Raw genomic sequence first — 18,085 nt, 5'->3', positions numbered from 1 at the left:
GAAAATAGGTGTATGTTCTCGTTTCAGTTGCTTAGAAACCACTTTATTTCTCCTCCATTGCTGCACTACACTGATCATGAATGGGATGCCGTCGCCACCCTCGGCATTTCGGAAAGTGTTCGGATGCTGAGATCTATATGTGTATGCATCTCTCTATTGAGGATGAGCATTAAATTCCAGGTAGCAGGAATGGGTGTGACTATTATATGCTTGCCATTTTAACTTCCGTAACAGCCTTTGATACTAAAAGACTGGATTAAAGTGACAGTCATCCACAATAATCACACGGAAATAGTTTGGTTTTTAGCTCTTGCATGGGATAAACTAAACAACAAAGTTTCCATAAATTAAGTACCAGAAAGCATTGCCAAACGATAACTCTTCAAAGCTCATGAACAAGGTCTTATTAAAACTTCCATGATAGCCTTTAGACTTTCACGGAATGCCAAAGTCGTGTTTTGGGAATTCTAAATTGTCTCTAAACTTTATTTTCACAAAACAGTGGGCTTACATTTTGCTTAAAAGTTCCAAGAAAAAGACCATTGCTGAATTTGCAGACATCCACCGAATAAATTATTGATGTTTTACATTTGTTTTAGTACAGTACAATCTAATTTAATTTAGATATAACATTAGAAGTTAAAGGGGGTTTCCATCATAATGTACCTTTTGACATATATTTGTGGAATGGTATGTCACACAGAGTTATTTTGGTTGCCTCCAAATTTGGTACATGTTATTTGACAGATATGGTGTGCTGCCATCTATATATATACACATAAACACTCAGTCCTATCCCAAACAATAGCTTGGTTACTGGGTATGGACATTTTGAGTGGGTGGTTGGTGTTACATTTCAATTATAGAAGTCATATCATTGAAACATGAAAGGAACACCTGAGAAAGGGTACAGGGTCATTCAGGGTGTTTTTAATTCTAAATTTCGTGAATGTTAATTGAGATTTCATGTGATTTTAACAAGCTGGTAGGTTGGTTGTCTAGAAATGTTGTAGAGTATGTGAAGTTGTTATTTTTAGTAGTGATACAATGACAAGGAAGCATTCTCTATTGATAATTTATCTTACCACCAGACAGCTGCCAAAATGGACTTACAAACATGTTACAGTAAAGTAAAACTTTCTGTGTTTTGAGTGAAAAAAATGAAAAAAATTCTATCACTCTGTTTTCACAGCTTTATTTATTTTCTTTAAAGGGCTTTTTTGTCATTGTCTTTTACATTGTCCAACTCGTTAAAATGTTATGTTAAGTTGGCATGACTTTGTTTGCATAGATTCCTAGTTTTCCTATTGAGCAGGCATTGGTTCAGTGGAAACAAGATGGTATTTGACCAAAGACACAGGTTCATTCTTAGGCTACAGGGACTTGTCATCCACTGTTTTGTTCAAACATTTGAGGAAGTGGTTTTATGTCATTGTCTTTTACATTGTCCAACTTGTTAAAATGTTATGTAAAGTTCTCTTGACTTTGTTTGCTTAGATTCCTAGTTTTCCTATTGAGCAGGCATTGGTTCAGTGGAAACAAGACGGTATTTGACCAAAGACACAGGTTCATTCTTAGGCTACAGGGACTTGTCATCCACTGTTTTGTTCAAACATTTGAGGAAGTGGTTTCATGTCATTGTCTTTTACATTGTCCAACTTGTTAAAATGTTATGTAAAGTTCTCATGACTTTGCTTAGGTTCCTAGTTTTCCTATTGAGCAGGCATTGGTTCAGTGGAATCAAGACGGTATTTGACCAAAGACACAGGTTCATTCTTAGGCTACAGGGACTTGTCATCCACTGTTTTGTTCAAACATTTGAGGAAGTGGTTTTATGATCGTTCATAAATAATTGAGATGTGTAAAAGTAAGTTGGCCTGACGTTTCGATCCTAGCAGGATCTTTTTCAGAGGCTAAAAACAGGCTCTCTATAGTGGATAAGCAGTTTGCTAACAGTTTGATTTGATTTATTTTTATTTTCATAAATAAATGAATAAGAAAAAGTGATTGGGAATTATCATAAGGCCTACTTTAGGAAGAAAATGTAGTGTTTTAGATTGTGAACTTTTGACAGCTGAAAAATTCAATCAGGGGGGGTGGGAGAGGGAGGGTGGAAGGCATTTCGGAATCCGTACTGCACTTTTCTCCTTACAGATATACTCCTGTTTGCGTTGTGAGTTCAGTGTTCACGTGTACAGTGTACACTACCAAATGTTTATGAGTTGCCCAAGCCTAAAAATATCAAGTCAAGTAAAGGAGTAGTATTAGAAATTTATGAAGAAATTGGTGCAAGAAACTGCTTTAGTCACCATTTTTGTGTAGCAGACTCGTCTCAACTGTGCAAGGGGGTAATATTTCAGTGTATTTTGTATCTCATCAACAGAATGAGCTATGATACTTGGAGTTGGACTAATGTGTGTGTTGGTATACAGTGCTATGTTTCTTTATATACCTTTATTTTAAACTTCAGATTTCAGTAAATATTCCTCTTGTTTACTGGAGAAGCAGGCTGGGAGTTGTGTTAGTCTAAATACCTAGGGATAATATAGAAATAATACACATTCTCGTTGCTTTATTAAGTACTGTGTCCATAAGTTTGTAAGGAGATGACATAGTCCAATTGATGCAAACTTGTATATTTTATCTTCCAATCACATCTGACTGAATGAATGTCCCAGAATGTTGGTGACAGGTCCATTCCTGATTTTTATCAGATCAGCTTGTCTGGAAATCACCTAGGAATTATCTATCTCTGTTCTTAATGGTACCATAAACTTGGAGAAGATTTTTTGAATTACCTTTTATGACTAAATCAATTTGTCAAGACAAGATGACATTCACTTTGAATAGGTTATTTGGGTTAGCCACATTAATTCATTGTTCCGAATGGCAAGGTCGGCGTATGATTATAATATATCATATATCATCAAAACAAAAAAAACTTATGCAACTATTTTAAATACTTTGGTTAACTACACCTTTGACTCAGAAATTGATTTGTCAAGTCAGAGATGTCAAAAGGATTACATCACAGAGCCCCATCAGGCTCTGCTGTGGAATGTCAGATGTGATAATTTCCCATAACCCCTCTTGAAAAAGTCAAAGGCATGTCTTGTTTAAAGAGGGCTTTTGTAGTCAGACCTGTAAACTTCAATACAATAAGGGGCTTTGGTTTGTTAAGTTTAAACTCCTGTAGCTAGAAGCTATTAATATTATGTGGGATTATTATTGTTATGTGGGATTCTGTCATTTTACTCTAGTGCCCACTCTGAATAGTCATAGTAGAAATATGTGGGTTGATACAACTCTTGTCTGCTTGAATGAACTTCAGTGCTAATAGCTATATTGGTGAATGAAAGGGACATCAATACAACGTGATTGTATAGTTTCTGTAGGAAGCGGCATCTCTTATAGATAAGATCAAACAAAGGAGGCTAATATTTACTGTGCCGAGAAATATTAATTACAGCTACTTTTGGTCCGCTTGTATCAGTGTGTGTTTGAATATTGTTCGATGTCCATGTAGAGAGAGAGTGTAGTAGTAGTTGTTGCTAAATTTGCACAGTAATTTGGTCAGCCTAGTTTCACCTGGAGAGTCGAAGAATCTTTTGGAAGGTGCCTCTTCTCTGCTTTCAGTGACATTTAAGTGTTCCAAGCCATTATTGTCATAGAACTGAGTCACTGTGGTCGGCCGATATTTCATGCTGTGTTAGATTCAACGCTTAGTTCTACAGGTGGTTTTTCCAGCACTGGGCTAACAGTGCGCTTGTGATAATATGCTTTAACAACAATGGTACTGTTTTTAGAAGATGTGCAATAATCGTGGGCTCATCAGTTAAGAAATGTGGAAATCAAGGCTTGGAATCGCAAAGGGAACTTTCATGAAACTTGCTGCAAAATGTTCAATGGAAGATTTACGTCAGACCATGTAAGTATCGATTTACTATACATGTACAAATGATACTGAGTTTGTTAACAAACAGCCTTGATACTACTGTGACACCCGATCTTCTTACAGGGCTAGTGTGTACACCGTGCACTTTTCATTCATTATTCTGCTTTGAAAACAAACGTTGTGCCTCACTGTATGTCTGTGTATACGTCGTGCACTGTGCACATTTTTGGTAAGCGCATAATCCCAGAGTAAGGTGTAACAACATGTCTGGCTTGCTGTTAATAATACATGGGCAAATTCAACTGATAGTGTTATGTTATTTGAACAATAGCTTGTGATATGTGGTTTGTTATGATTAGATTTATTCATGCACATTCTTTTCTAGGAATTTGTCTTTACTGTTCACATTTTGCACATATATGCAGTAGCAGTATTTGAGTTTCATCAAGTTTGCCTGTCATACGTTTGACTAAGAATGTTATGGTTTTGTGCATTAAATTAGCTTCCATACTTTGGCATAATTTGTGTTGCATTTTGGCCTAATTGCATTATCACATTTCCATTCGCTATAGTGGTTATTTTTTTTCCCTGCTGTACGACTGAAATTGGGGGGTGGGGGGGAGAGGGGGATGTGCTAAAGTTGAGTTGTTTAAACCTAGTAACCTGAGTCTTATTATAATGATTCACTTCTCAGTACTGTAGAAGCACAGTTCTGATGTTATGTGCTATTACAGTACTTACAGAATTGTGGTGTGCTACCAGCCGGAATGAATGCTGGTTAATTGTGTAAATAGTACTATGAACTACAAGAAGGAAATGTTGACTGTATCTTGTTTGAGGTGAAGTAATTAGGTGTGAAACTAAAATAAAAAATGCTGTCATTTGACCAGTTTGTCTATTGGTAGCATTCATACTTAAGTTAGAGTAATATTCTTTATTCATGCACCTAGGAGTTAATTAATTAACATGAATTTTAAAAACAATGAACTAAGTTAACTTAGTAGTTTCTTTGTAGAATTTCAAAACTTTGTTAGTGGCTGTAAATGATAGAACTATGTTCCGTTAGTTTTGCAGTATAACCCAATTAAAACCAGGGAGATTTTTATAAAAGGAAAATAGGGTGTCGCTCAAGGTTCACATATTCTCCTGTAGAGGCCAGACTTTGTTAATGAAATATGACCAAATATTACCTAGATGTAGGGTTTATACCAACAACAAACTGTAGTGACATGCTATATTAAAAAAATATGAGTTTCCTATATTCATAAAAAAACAAACAGTCAGTGCAGTACAAATTTTTTATTTTATTTACTTCACTCCTTGCTTACCTGTATTCTCACAACATCAGCACTCTCTCGTGTCTCTACCGTGTCTAGAGTGAACTGGTAATTAACAGCGCGTACTCCCTCACCTCATATAACCTATGCATTACCATATTAACCTCGCTCTAGCATCTGGCAATTGTCTGTATGTGTGTGTAGCCATCTCCCTTCCGTAATTGCCAGCCTTTTGCGCAAGTATCGCTCTTTCATTGCTCTTAATAAAGCTTAAGATTTCCAATCACTACGTATACTATTATCGTTTATTTTATTTTTATTTTTATTTTATTTACTTCACTCCTTGCTTACCTGTATTCTCACAACATCAGCACTCTCTCGTGTCTCTACCGTGTCTAGAGTGAACTGGTAACCTCTTTACACTGCGCCCTCTATGACCATACCCTGCCGGTTAATGACAGCCCTTCTCACTCTACCACCCAAAGTGTCTAGACCGTTCGGATTATGATCTGCTCGAATCTTAAGGAACTGCGGTAATCAGGACCTCTTACCAGTGAAAAAGACCTATTATTGGTGGTGGAATGCAAACTGTCAAAACTGTCATGTCTTTGATTGGAAGAGCATTCAACTTGGGTATAGATCAGCTCCAATACTTGACAAGTAGCTGTCATTTATGGAGATAAAGTAGCATAATTATGCCGTTGGAAAGCTAACCACAATAATTCCACGATATTATCAGAATAAGAAATGCATGTGTAATCAATTGCATGACAGCATTCTGGTGTTAGCTTTGCTATATAAGTTACCCGAACTAGATTCGTGACTACGCTTTAACACACGACCTTGTTTTCAAAGAATCAGGTTTTTCAAAACAGAGATGCTTGTTTTGATCTAGCTCTAGACAATTCATTTTTACTCAATTTTGATATTTTTTTGTCTTAAATAAAGATTGAGTGCATGGCTGCTCAAAACAAAGTTGGAGCCCCTCTGCAGTTTGTACCTACAGTAGGTCATGCAGTCGGTACTTTTGTATAGCACAATTGAACCATACACACACGATTGAGCATGTATTCAGTCAATTGATGGACCTTTCTCTTACACATGTTTGCTTCCAGGATTTGCACTTACCCATCATAATATTCCCAATTGTGTACTAGGAAATTATTACACACCACAATTTCCCGCCAATTTTGATTAAACAGTTTCCATTCCACACGTGAACTACACTATGGTTTGGTCTTGAACCATGTACCCCTACAAGTTTTTAACAATCAGTGTGACCGTTGAGAATATTTACAGAATTCTTTTTTATATGTGTGTGTGTGTCCTTTTTATGTATGTGCACTAACTATGTATGATTGTATGTACGTGAATGTATATGGTAGATTAGGTACCTTCTTATAATATGCAGCAATTCTGAAGTAATTATATATGCTAGAGACTAGTAATACCTTTATATGAGGTAAAGCACTTGAAACATATGTAGGTTTTCAAGAGGAAATTTTGATGTGCAAAAGTACAACAATAAACTGATACATCGGCAGAATCGGACAGGTACTGAAAGTTGTGATCTTGCATGCCATTGGCAAGTCGTTTAAAATTTGCAGTCAACATACCAAGTACACAAACATCAATACAAGCGTCTGAAAAAAGGTGTCACAACCCTTCCAAAAATTGTGTCTGGAATAAAAACTGAAGTTTAGGTGAGAGGTTTTTGAGAAATGAAGTGAGAATTTGATAATTACCAGGATGCTGTTTATGTAACATCGACACCGATCTAAGCTAAACTAGGGTTCTATGCAAAGTAAAACTCAAACATACAGTATATAGTTAGTCCCAAAGGCATGCAATTCACCCTTACACAACCACTACATCCTTTCTGGCAATTTCGATTGTTTCGATTAATATTTACGAAAAATTAAACAAAATGCAGGATCCAAACAGCATGAAGAAATGAAAAAATTGTTTTTTTTTTTCTGCTCTTGAACTGCTCTTGAATTTGCATGGCTTGAGATGTTAAGCTGCCTAATGTCTGAAGTATTAAGTACGCTTGCATATATATATATACATATTTACATATTCCATGAGTAGAGGTGGCCACATACTGTCTCCTGATAAATACTATTTGATTCATCTTTTTGAGGCAAGGGCAGACTACATTACAGTATGTAACTCATTTTACATTTGTGGTTACAAAAACTTGTCATTATTATTTTTCAGAATCATGTTGGTTTAACATATAAATGTATAGCCTTTACCTGTATCAAGTCGCTTTTGATTTGTGCTAGGCATTTTGTGATAGCACATCCCGGAGTTAACATGTAAAAAAGAAAGTAGGCATACTTAGAATGTATTTCCCATGAAACTTTCGATTTCATAAAATAAAGACATAAGCTTTGTTTTGTAAAAGATTTTTCATAATTGACGGTTGGCCACGTGCAGGATAGTTCTATGCATGTATGCCTTTGCTATGTTGCTGGATTCAAATTTTTTGATATACAGAGGAATTCATGCCATATTTAGTTTCAGACCTATTTCAGTTGGAAATCATGGATTTTTTACGCAAAGCACCATTGTTGTTCTTGAGAGGACCTGCCAACAGACGGTAAGGTGTTCCTTTTGTGGTAAAGTATATATATACTTTGTTTTTGAAACAAGCTCAAAGTGATGCTGAGGGTGACCTGATTGTAATTTCTGTAGCATCGTCGTTGTCGGTACCGGTTAGCTGTGCTTGGCTTTTCCCATGAACCCAAGCACCTCACACAATAGTTTTGTGTTACTGTTTGGTTTAACATCCAGGTTGTGAAATCGCTCCTGTCCTCAGTCATTGGTTCATACATATTCACTCGGTCACTTAATACTGTGAATGTGAATGTATACGTAGGAAACGGGTTTGGCTAGACGGGTTGCTTAATTGGTTCCCATCTATCACATCCAATCTGTCCCCCCCCCTTTCTCCCGCCTCCCCTTGATACCGTGTTTGCTACTGTAGATAGAGTGCAAGATCATGTTTCTCAATCTGTTCTCTTTCATTTCTATAACATTTGGCGGAAGAAAAATGAAAAATGTGTTAAAATATAATATGTGTCAATGACATCTGACAAACTCAGATGGTGTTTACCACGCCATACTTGCATACATATGTACAGAGTTGATAACTTGGTGCTGCGTTACTGGAGTTACTGTAAAGAATATGCAGTACCAGGAAATAATTTGCCTAATTTACAATTCAAATGAAGGATAAAGTGCTCTGTTGTGATCTAATTAAGTTGATTTAATTTCCCTGTCCGGGAGGAGACTAGTCAAATGAGGAGGTGAAATACTAGTCTGACATATGTTCCCATGTGGATGTAAACGAGGATCATTTGAGCTTCTGTCTTTGCGTGAACTTACAAAAAAAAAACAAGCTATTAGTTATTTCCTCATAGTGCTGCTACATAAGAGTAATAGGTCGCTCTAGGGTATTACAAATGAAGGCTTCCAGGTGTAATTATGCCAAACTGAATATGGGAACTGCTCTGCACTGTGGCGGTGGTGAAGATGAGTATGTTGTGCAATATATATAGTAGACAACGAGCTGTGTTTGATGTATTAATTTGGTTGGCGTTCTAACTGTATGTTGAACTGTATAGTAGTATGGAATGTGCAGCCCAGAAGGATCTTTTTAAGAGTGAAAGCCAACAACATACATGTATGTATGTATGAGGAAATACAATGTTGGTTTATATTTGAGGGTTTACATACATGTGCTTTAGTTTTTGTACCTTTGCTGGAGTGTTACAAACAGAGTACCAATTAATCTGAACCCAGCATAGTTATGTGTACTCATACTTGCCATCATGGACTGGTTCTTGTACTCATACTCAAAGCATTTTGAAAATCTGGTATAGTTTCCACAGCAAGATTATGTACTCATGCTCATTCTCAGACCCTAAATATACTCATATGTAGAAGAATTACTTTTAATACGTGCATCATAATTGTTCACAGAGCCTTAATTGTATTCATATTTAGGGGAATTCTACTTTTAAAACATGCATCTTACTTGTTCTCAGAGCCTTAAATATACAGTACCCATATTTTGGGGAATTCCACTTTTAAAAACATGCATCATACTTGTTCACAGAGCCTTAATTGTACTCATATTTAGGGGAATTCTAATTAAACATGCATCATACTTGTTCACAGAGCCCTTAATTGTACTTATATTTAGGGGAATTCTACTTGATGTATGAATAATACTCATGCAAGCTATTGTAGTCGACCCGCAAGTCTGATGACTAAGCACTGCATATAGCACAGCCATATGAATGCATGTACACAATATTCATATTGTTAACAGTGTCAGTATCTAACACTTTCCACTGTTGTATTGTGTCATGTTGCATACACTCATTGTACTACGTGTATTTGGATCTGAGCTTGTCCCATTATTAACGTATACCTACAGTACTCTCCCAGTGTCTTTGCCCGTTGAACAATTACCTTGAATTGTAAACCAGGTAGTGTTCTGTTTTATAGTTGACAATAAGTAATTATAGCAACTATATATAAACAGGTAGGAAAAATTTAAAAAATGGAGCCATGCCAACGGTATCTTTTCTACCTCTCTCTCGACAATATCTTAGGAACATCTGAGCGGTCATTCTTGCTACTCTGTTGTTTCAAGGTGTGTCTGGATTGATGTGTTTGGGTATTGATCTTTCACTGTACATTGGTTAATTACAGTATGCAGTGCAGTTGTACACATCATAGCTAATACTGCAATGCCACTTTCCTTTTTTTTGTCTTTTTTACTGTCTATATGCAACTAAGTATGAGGGGGATTTATTCATGTTTTCACATAAGATCATAGAACGTGTCCACATTGAGTATATACTCAGGCAAAACAAATGGCTTTTGGAAAGTGAAACTTGTCGTAGATAAAAATCAACTGCTTTAGGAAACCAAGGTGCAACTTTGTCGTTGATATGTAGTGGGACTTGTAGTGGGTATCATAATGGACAATTTTTCAGGTATTAATCAATCCAAAAAAACTGACTTTACCAGCATATTGATGTCCCCACCATTACTATTTGCGACCACCTCTGTGCACTATTATTGGGATGGTTCATGGAAAGTTCAAAATTGGATTTACCCATCCTATGCATTACCATGCCCTTCCCAAACAATGCCAATGAAAATAGTTGAATAAAGGTTGTTTAAGTTTGGGACAGACTGCAAGTCATTACTTTCATTATTGGAATGAGGTTAAGAATTACTTGTGTTGTTTTGCTGCCCTGCATTATTTCCTTGTACCAAAGCTTATTCTGTGTTTCCCCCTGTATTTTAAGATCTCCAAACTTGTACAGAAGCTTTTTATATACATATATATTTTTCATAAATATATATGAGAAACATCTCATTCCTTGACATATTCGTATATATGCAAAGGTATAAATACAAGGTTAGTATCATTGGTATTGTATGAAAGTATGATTTAGTGAAATCATCTTCTTAAATACCGTAACTCGCATCGTCAAATCAATTAAGTGTCCTTCCATGCCCAAGATAAAGCTGTCTCTGGTTAAGTGTGCCATGATGTCAAGGCCAAGTTTATTCAGTAAGTAGGAATGCTAATCAGCTCTGAAATTAATAGGGTCGAAGAATTTCATTGGCATCCGAGGTGATTGTTTGACTCTCTGAAAATCCTAGCAATTACTCTAAGGTAGATCTTGATGCATGAAGAGATTAAGATGGAGTACTTTCTCTCTTTGCACAGAGCTCTATTCTTAGCTGTCACAATTGGCTTTGAGATTCGTCAATGCCAAGTGGCGAAATAGTGACAAAATCATTTCCACCTTAATCGAGTATAACAGTTTTAACATTTCTTAGGGATTTGAATGATTTACTTCACTCCTTTCTTACCTGTCTCCATTCTACTTTATGCATTTAATCTAGTGGCTGGGTGTTCTTTTGTAAGTGAGTGTTACCCCCATATTTTGGTCATAAAGTAGCATGCACATCAGGCCATACCCTGGCATTCGGCCTGGATGGGTGGGTACTCAGTGTCAGCATAGGTGTCTACTGTTTGTGATAACGGGCCTTGCATTGTTCAACTTTTGCTCGTTTTTTTTTTTTTTTTTTTTTTTAGGGATGGGAGAAGGGGAGGAGAGATTTGTAATCCTTACAGGTATTTTACTATTCATTGCTTGAGTGTGTTAAATTGGTCATGAGGTAAATTTCATCTTTTTATTTCATTGACCAACTGTTGTTCATCTTGATAACATACATAACCCAGTCTCTGTTTTTTAAAGCAGTCAGCTTCACATCTGTTTCTTCTACTTTCTGTTTCTCTATAAGACTGTCATTATTGACCAATACTACATTACTACTACTCCTTTCAGGTGCCTTATCTTCATAATGAGTCACAATATTGGCATTCCCATAGCATAGGTACATATCAATAGGAACTTTTGAATTCCCTCACGGCGGCAATGCTGTGTTTGATAGTCCTACAATAAAAACCATAGTCCAAAGTACAACACCCTCTGTGTACCTTTTTGGAACACCCTCTGTGTACCTTTTGGTGGTCTAATCTTTTGTGTGGGTTAAGTAGTAGAGGATCACCCTCTTATAGCTGTCATGTGTTACTCTGCTTTTCAATGGGATTGTAATAGTTAACATGCTTGAATGAAGAGTGTGAGATTTCCATGAAGGAATGGAGTACTGCATGTAAAAGGGCAGCGGTAACCGCTCTCCTCTGTTTACACGTAAAATTTACAAGATGTTCTTCAGTTGCCGAGACAACATCCATTCTTTCAGTATTCCTTATTGGAGGTGGCTCTGGAATTAGTATGCACCTTGTTTAACAACACTCGATGGAGTTAATACAGACTGGCGGCTGGGAGTCCTTCCAATTAGCACTCTGTGCAGAACTATTATGTGGGTAAGGATACTACGTACACATTGTGTGTGGTGTTGTTGCCTACATAAAATCAATCAATACACACTAAATATTATATACTGTAGTAACTTTGTACATCTGTTTGTGTCTCTGTGCAGAACTGAGTTAAAAAGAAACTCAAGTGGAGCCTTGACTTTCGTTTGAATTACTGAAGAGTCAAAAAAAGAAAAATTGTTTGCCATTGTGCTATTCGTGTCATGTGATATGTTTTTAGGATCTTGACGTGAGATGTCGTCTTCCCATCATCTCTAGAATTATATCAAGCTTTGTTTTTTAAATATCTTGATAAAACTTGGTTTTACAGTCTATAGCTGTAAATGCTCGAAACGAAATGCCAAGTTGTCTTTTTCTAAGAAGTTACTTACTGATGGTAATTCCTCTTTTTGGGTTAAAAATTGAAAATAAAACGTTTAAGAGACTTCAATTGCACTTTGATTATTTGGTAGTGGAGTTAATTCTCCTTATTGGTTAACGCAAGACATTTCAATTGGAGAGTTCTTCCTCTGTCTCTCCTTAGAACTTATCATCTCTGTTGTTCCTATTGCAATTTTGCTTGCGTAGATCGTGTCTTAGCGCCATACCTTATTATTTATTGCTTTAACGAACAGAGCAACATGATATATACCACCAAACTGCGTCAAACAATTTCAATGACATTTGTGCTCATTAAATTTCAGAATGTATTGTATTGTCTATTTATTTATTCCAGTTTATCTGTTGGCTGTTCTGCTTTTGTTTTCACACATTCCCTTGCACATTCATTTCCACACATTTTAACATCAAAGACAGAGAAATTGAAGAATTGTGGGGTTTGTCTTCCTTCCTTGCAGGAAGATTTTGTTTGTTTTTAGACAAGGGGGATGATGTTTATCTTTTTGGCGGCCAAATTCAAGGTTAAAGTCGAAAGTGTTTGGGACTGTCTTGACATTATGTTCTAAACAACTGTCAGCATGTGGTTGTTGACAAATTCCTGCTAACTTAAAGCAACGTGTCGTTTGGATAGGAAGGAACAGATGGATCAGATAGTCTGTTCCTTGGAATGTTTTTGACAGCTTGCCCGGCAACTATTGGTGCATGTGACTTACTGTTTTCTTTACTTGAGCTGCCCTAATCTGGTTCTTATCAATAAAAATCCCTCTATCTTTCAAAACTCCCACTATGAAGGCTAACACATGTACACACATTTTATGGTCCCATATTTCCCTTTTTTATCATGTTCTACAGAAATTCTTTATAAAGATATATACAAATGCACATGCTTTTGTCCCCCAACACACCCTCCTTTCTTTCCCGTCCCCCTTTACCCACTATTGTTAATTTATGACCTTCAAGTAGCAGTCTGTTGCTATGTTAAGTTTGATTTATTCATCCTTCTTTGTAGGCTAGTTGCTATTCAAATATATACAATCAGTCAATATGTACACTGTGCCACATTAATCTGAACTGCATGAGAGTGACTAGTTAAAACATCAACATGGCCTATACTTCCAAATCCTGCAAAACCTGTAGTATCATCATGTTCCACTTTCAGTTGTTTATAGCAATGTTCAAAAGGATAGCTCTCAAGTTTGTCCATTAGTCCAAAAAAGTCACAGTTATTTATTGGGTAGACATAGGTGATCATTTACTGATAATTTCAACTTCACATCTGATTCTTTTACTTTACATGTACAGTATGCAATGAAATAAGAAGGTTAGGCTATTAGTGTAATGTGATTGAAGGTAGTTGAATATTTTCTCTTGAAATGAAAGTATTCAGAGTTGGTTTAATGTTTTTTTTTTCAATGATTCTGGTTTAACATCCCTCAAAAAATCAACGAAGTATAGTTTTTCTTCAAGGGTATAGTTTCTGTTGGCAATTAAGATTATGCAACAAGCTGGTTTAAGAAATGATAGTGACCTGTTTTAAAAATTGCAAATTTTAATCATTATCATACATAAGACTGTGCTATCTCCTTTTGCAAAAGTAGTCCGAGCAAGATGTTTACAAAGTCATGATGACATTACAGTGTGATTTGACTGGAAGTGATTTCAGTTTACAGGGCTGTACATTAATGTTTGCCCAGTTGCTGCAAGTGAAAATTATGTCGGGCGAGTTCTCTCTTATCTCAATATGCCAATTGGGCAAGTGATAGATGTGTAAATATTAACACAGTATCTACTATCAAACAAACAAAAATCTTGGTGAGATTGTTCTTAGCCTTTTTCAAGAAAGTTGGTTCATCTTGACGATCTTCACTTTTACACAGTAGGTCAATGGGACTTAATTCTCCATTGAGTTTACTGTATGCGACCTAAATCACACATTAACAGCCCATTGACTCTTGTCAATGACAAACCTCAATGGGAATTAACTGTGTAAAATGGTTCGTAAATTTGCAAGTGCATCATATACAGGAATTGTTCATGTACGGAGGTTGCTCACAAACTTCACGGAGCATTCCCTCCATTTGTAAACACATAGCGAAAGCATCATTTATAATTATTACAGGGAACGGGTTGAGCTGACGAAGTATGCAATGGGTTTTATACGCATTCATAAACATGGTGTGTTCATATATTGATTTCTAAACCAAGTAATAAAGTTCATTGAACATCGATATCATGATGGCTTGGTTATGCTCAGGCAACCCCTAAATAGTCAAGTATAGTTAGTACTACTGGCCCAAGTAGTGGAAAATCCCCATCTGAAGTAGTTAATTTATAAGCACACTAAATTACTACAACATAAGCATCATTTAACAAGTTGTCACCGTCACCACTGTATTACATGTTTCACTCTATTAAAATCCATAAGTTAATGGCACAAGACCCCTTTTGAGTTGATATGCAGAAAGTCAAATCCACAGCACATGATTATCTGTCATTTTGGTAAAATCATTTTTGCTGAAAAGAGCATGGAACTGCCAAGTTGGTTAGGCTCCACTGTGCCATACACTAACAGCGTTAGGATATGATTAGCTATATAATAAAAGGTAATATATAATACTGTAAAAATTTGTAAGTGACAATAATGAGTCAAGAATATAACAACAACAAATTTTTCCCTCATGGTGAGAGGGGGAGAGAGAGTTTGAGTAGGTGGGAGGAGAGTATGGGTGGGTGTAGGGAGGGAGAGGGGGGTTGGTGAATGTTTTATTGGTATTCAGCTGCTCAAGTTTAAGAATAGTAGTACTGTACTTGGTTTTAGATTTTGTAAAGTTTCTAGTCTACAGAGTTATTTTCGTAATTTTGACACAATATTTGACATAATATTTGACATGTATATCAGAAATGGGTTAGGTTCAGTAGCTTTGAAATGGTCACTACTGGAATTCTGGTAAGGCAACAATTGCAGGAGGGCCTAAGAATGTTTCCTGAAAAATGGAATTCTCTTTTCGGGCGCGATGGATTACATCGCTTTAACCACTTCAGATTCCATCTCTCTAGCTTCCATGAAATTTAGCTCCTTCTGTGGTTTTGAATTTCACAATGGATTGGAGAGATTAAAACTTTGCCACAATTGAATTTTGTCTCCTGCCAGACAATTCCTGGCCACATGAGGTTTTTGTGCTGGAAGACTAAGGTCATGCTATGGGTCATCATCATTCTAGATATGTATGTAGTAAATTTGATGATGAATGCTTGGAACTTACCTATATAGCCCAAAGCCAAATTGTAAATCTTAGATGTCAAGACATTATTATGCAGTACAAATATGCCAAGAGAAGAAGGAGAATCTATTAAGACTGTGGCAATTTTACCAGATGTTATGAACTACATTTGAAGACTTTGTCAGGTAGTTGTTGAAAGGACCTGTTGGTGGGATGGTTTGTTCGGGAAGGGGTGTTGCCAGCTGAGAGTGAAGAACAATGCAAGATGGAATTAGAACACAGAGGAGGAACCTTGCAAATTACATACATACTGTGATCGTCTGGAACACCATGTCGAAAATTAGTCTGTGGATCTGATAATGGGTCTTTATCACATTTGTTGCTGGATTAGTTGTGCACTTAGAACATCTGTTCTCAAATTTTTTTAACATAGCAGGAAAATCTGCAAATGGTCATTCCTGTCAAAGGAAGCAAGAAAAAAGAAGGAAAAAAATTAATAAATAAAAGGATATAAGTCAAAGAGATGTTCTTCTCTGATGTCTCGTTGAGGAAGTATTGGAAGAAAAAGATGCATTTGTCGATGGCTTTCTGAGTACGATGTGAAATTCTATGCAATGTGGCAAGGTACTTTAGACATCAAGAATTGTCTTTCAACCTCAGTGCTTCACATTCTTTATACTCTTGCTCATTGGGTGATAACGAAAATGAGATTTCTGCTGACTTTAGTGGGCCAAGAAGCCAGAGTTTATGAAGATGGCAGGTTTGTTAATGAATGATCTCTTCTTGTTTTTTTGCTTTTTGTTTTTTCAGGACAGTAAATTTGCTGAAAGGTTTGAAAGAAAGCAATATTCTAACAATTATGGAGGTTTCCGTTAACCTTTTTTTATCAATATTTGCTGACTTTTGTTTTCTATTGTGGTCATTATTAGCAGTAAAATGGAGTAACATTTCATTTGAAGCAAGAAAGAAAGTAAGAAGAGGGTGAAATTTTGCAGTTACTTATTTTTGTGCACAACTATTAAAAATGAATAGCTGATGGTGTCAGGTCTTTTTAAGTCTTTGCTTGATTTAGCTCTATTTATGAATAAACATTAGCTAATATGACCATTGATGATGTAATGTAATTCCTTTGTTTCAAGGACACTTGAACACATTTTTTTGTGGCCTAAGGTGATTTTTTGAACTTTATTGTCTTCTTTAAAAAGAGGAACATCACATTATTCAAATGATATATGTGGGCTTGTAATTAAGGGTTAACTTATTAAGGGCTAAAATAAGAAATTTTGATGAGCGCAACACTTCACATCATACTGTAGTTTGCACATATTTAATGAGTTTCCCAGATTTATCAAAACTTTCAAAGGTGTGTATCGTGGAAACGAAAAGAGCTGTTTGAAAAAATTCAACAGACTTTGAATGAGACTGAGAGTATCAGACACAACAAATGTACTGAATATGGGGCAGATTGGTATCCATAGTACTTGAAGTATTACAATGTTACATCATAATTCAGTAGTTGAAAGTGTACCCGTCTTTATAGAATAATAACAAAAGCAAGTTGTCAGATGTCACATGATATTAACAATTGAATAACATTAATCAGTGTTTTTTTTTTTTAAATTTTTTAAATTTTTCAATTTTTTTTTTTATTAAACTCCCATTTTAGTACAATAAAAACGACAACGACAATCAGTGTTAGTGGTATTAACCAAATGTGACCCATTCTTTCATAAAAATAACAATAGCTGTTATGAGATGATGTGGACGATAAATTGTGCGGCATGGGAATACAATGAAATCCATCCCGTTCGCTGGGTGCCTCCGTCAGGACTTTCTAATATAAGTAGTTAGTTTGTTTTCACCTGCCATCACGGCGCTCTATGGGATTGTATGTAGTTAATCATGTAGCAGGGAGGGAACAGTAGTTTCATCTCACTGGTGCACCCCAGACCTCATGCAGGAAAAATATTTATGGATCAGTTGGAATGGTGTGTATATCCCTGTCTAGGATAATTAAGCAAACAACTAAAAGGTAGGGTGAGATTAATCATGTTGATTTGTTAGGAATGTCAAACATACTCATTAAAGAGAATCACTGGAATTGTTAACATCTAATGAGAGTTTTGTTTTGTGAATTAAAAATAAACTTTGGTCGTTCATTCATGTTGCCAGTATTATATAGTTGTATGGAAACCTTCAATTGGTTCCTGAGAAGGATTACAGGACTGATTATTTATGTAGAATGTTCCCTCATAGTCTGGAAAATTGTTACAGTCAGGGAAAATGGCAAACTTCTTTCTAGATGTTGAAAATCCTTGAATTTTGAAATGTGTAGTCTGGAAAATTAGGAAAGATCCTCAGTTGAACGTTTCTT

At 36.0% G+C, this 18,085-nt stretch overlaps 1 protein-coding gene across 5 annotated transcripts in view; it reads left to right on the top strand.

Annotated features, from left to right (window-relative positions):
• Nucleotides 1-18,085, top strand: part of LOC139962244 (SRSF protein kinase 1-like) — a 95,503-nt gene that overhangs the window by 21,982 nt on the left and 55,436 nt on the right. Inside the window, exon 1 of one of the 5 annotated variants that reach the window (XM_071962290.1) lies at nucleotides 3,203-3,928. The exons of 1 other annotated variant lie outside the window; for it this stretch is intronic. In XM_071962290.1, the coding sequence (XP_071818391.1) occupies nucleotides 3,843-3,928 (86 nt within the window). In that variant the 5' untranslated portion in view covers nucleotides 3,203-3,842. Of the gene's footprint in view, nucleotides 1-3,202; nucleotides 3,929-7,515; nucleotides 7,778-11,786; nucleotides 12,101-15,650; nucleotides 16,472-18,085 lie in introns of those variants that run through there. 3 more of the 5 variants (XM_071962289.1, XM_071962292.1, XM_071962287.1) reach the window with 3 other exon arrangements.

Source organism: Apostichopus japonicus, chromosome 20 (assembly GCF_037975245.1).
Source record: "Apostichopus japonicus isolate 1M-3 chromosome 20, ASM3797524v1, whole genome shotgun sequence".
Lineage (NCBI taxonomy): Eukaryota > Metazoa > Echinodermata > Holothuroidea > Aspidochirotida > Stichopodidae > Apostichopus > Apostichopus japonicus.
The sequence above is the reverse complement of the archived record's forward strand: the minus strand, read 5'-3'. Positions and strand labels throughout refer to the sequence as shown.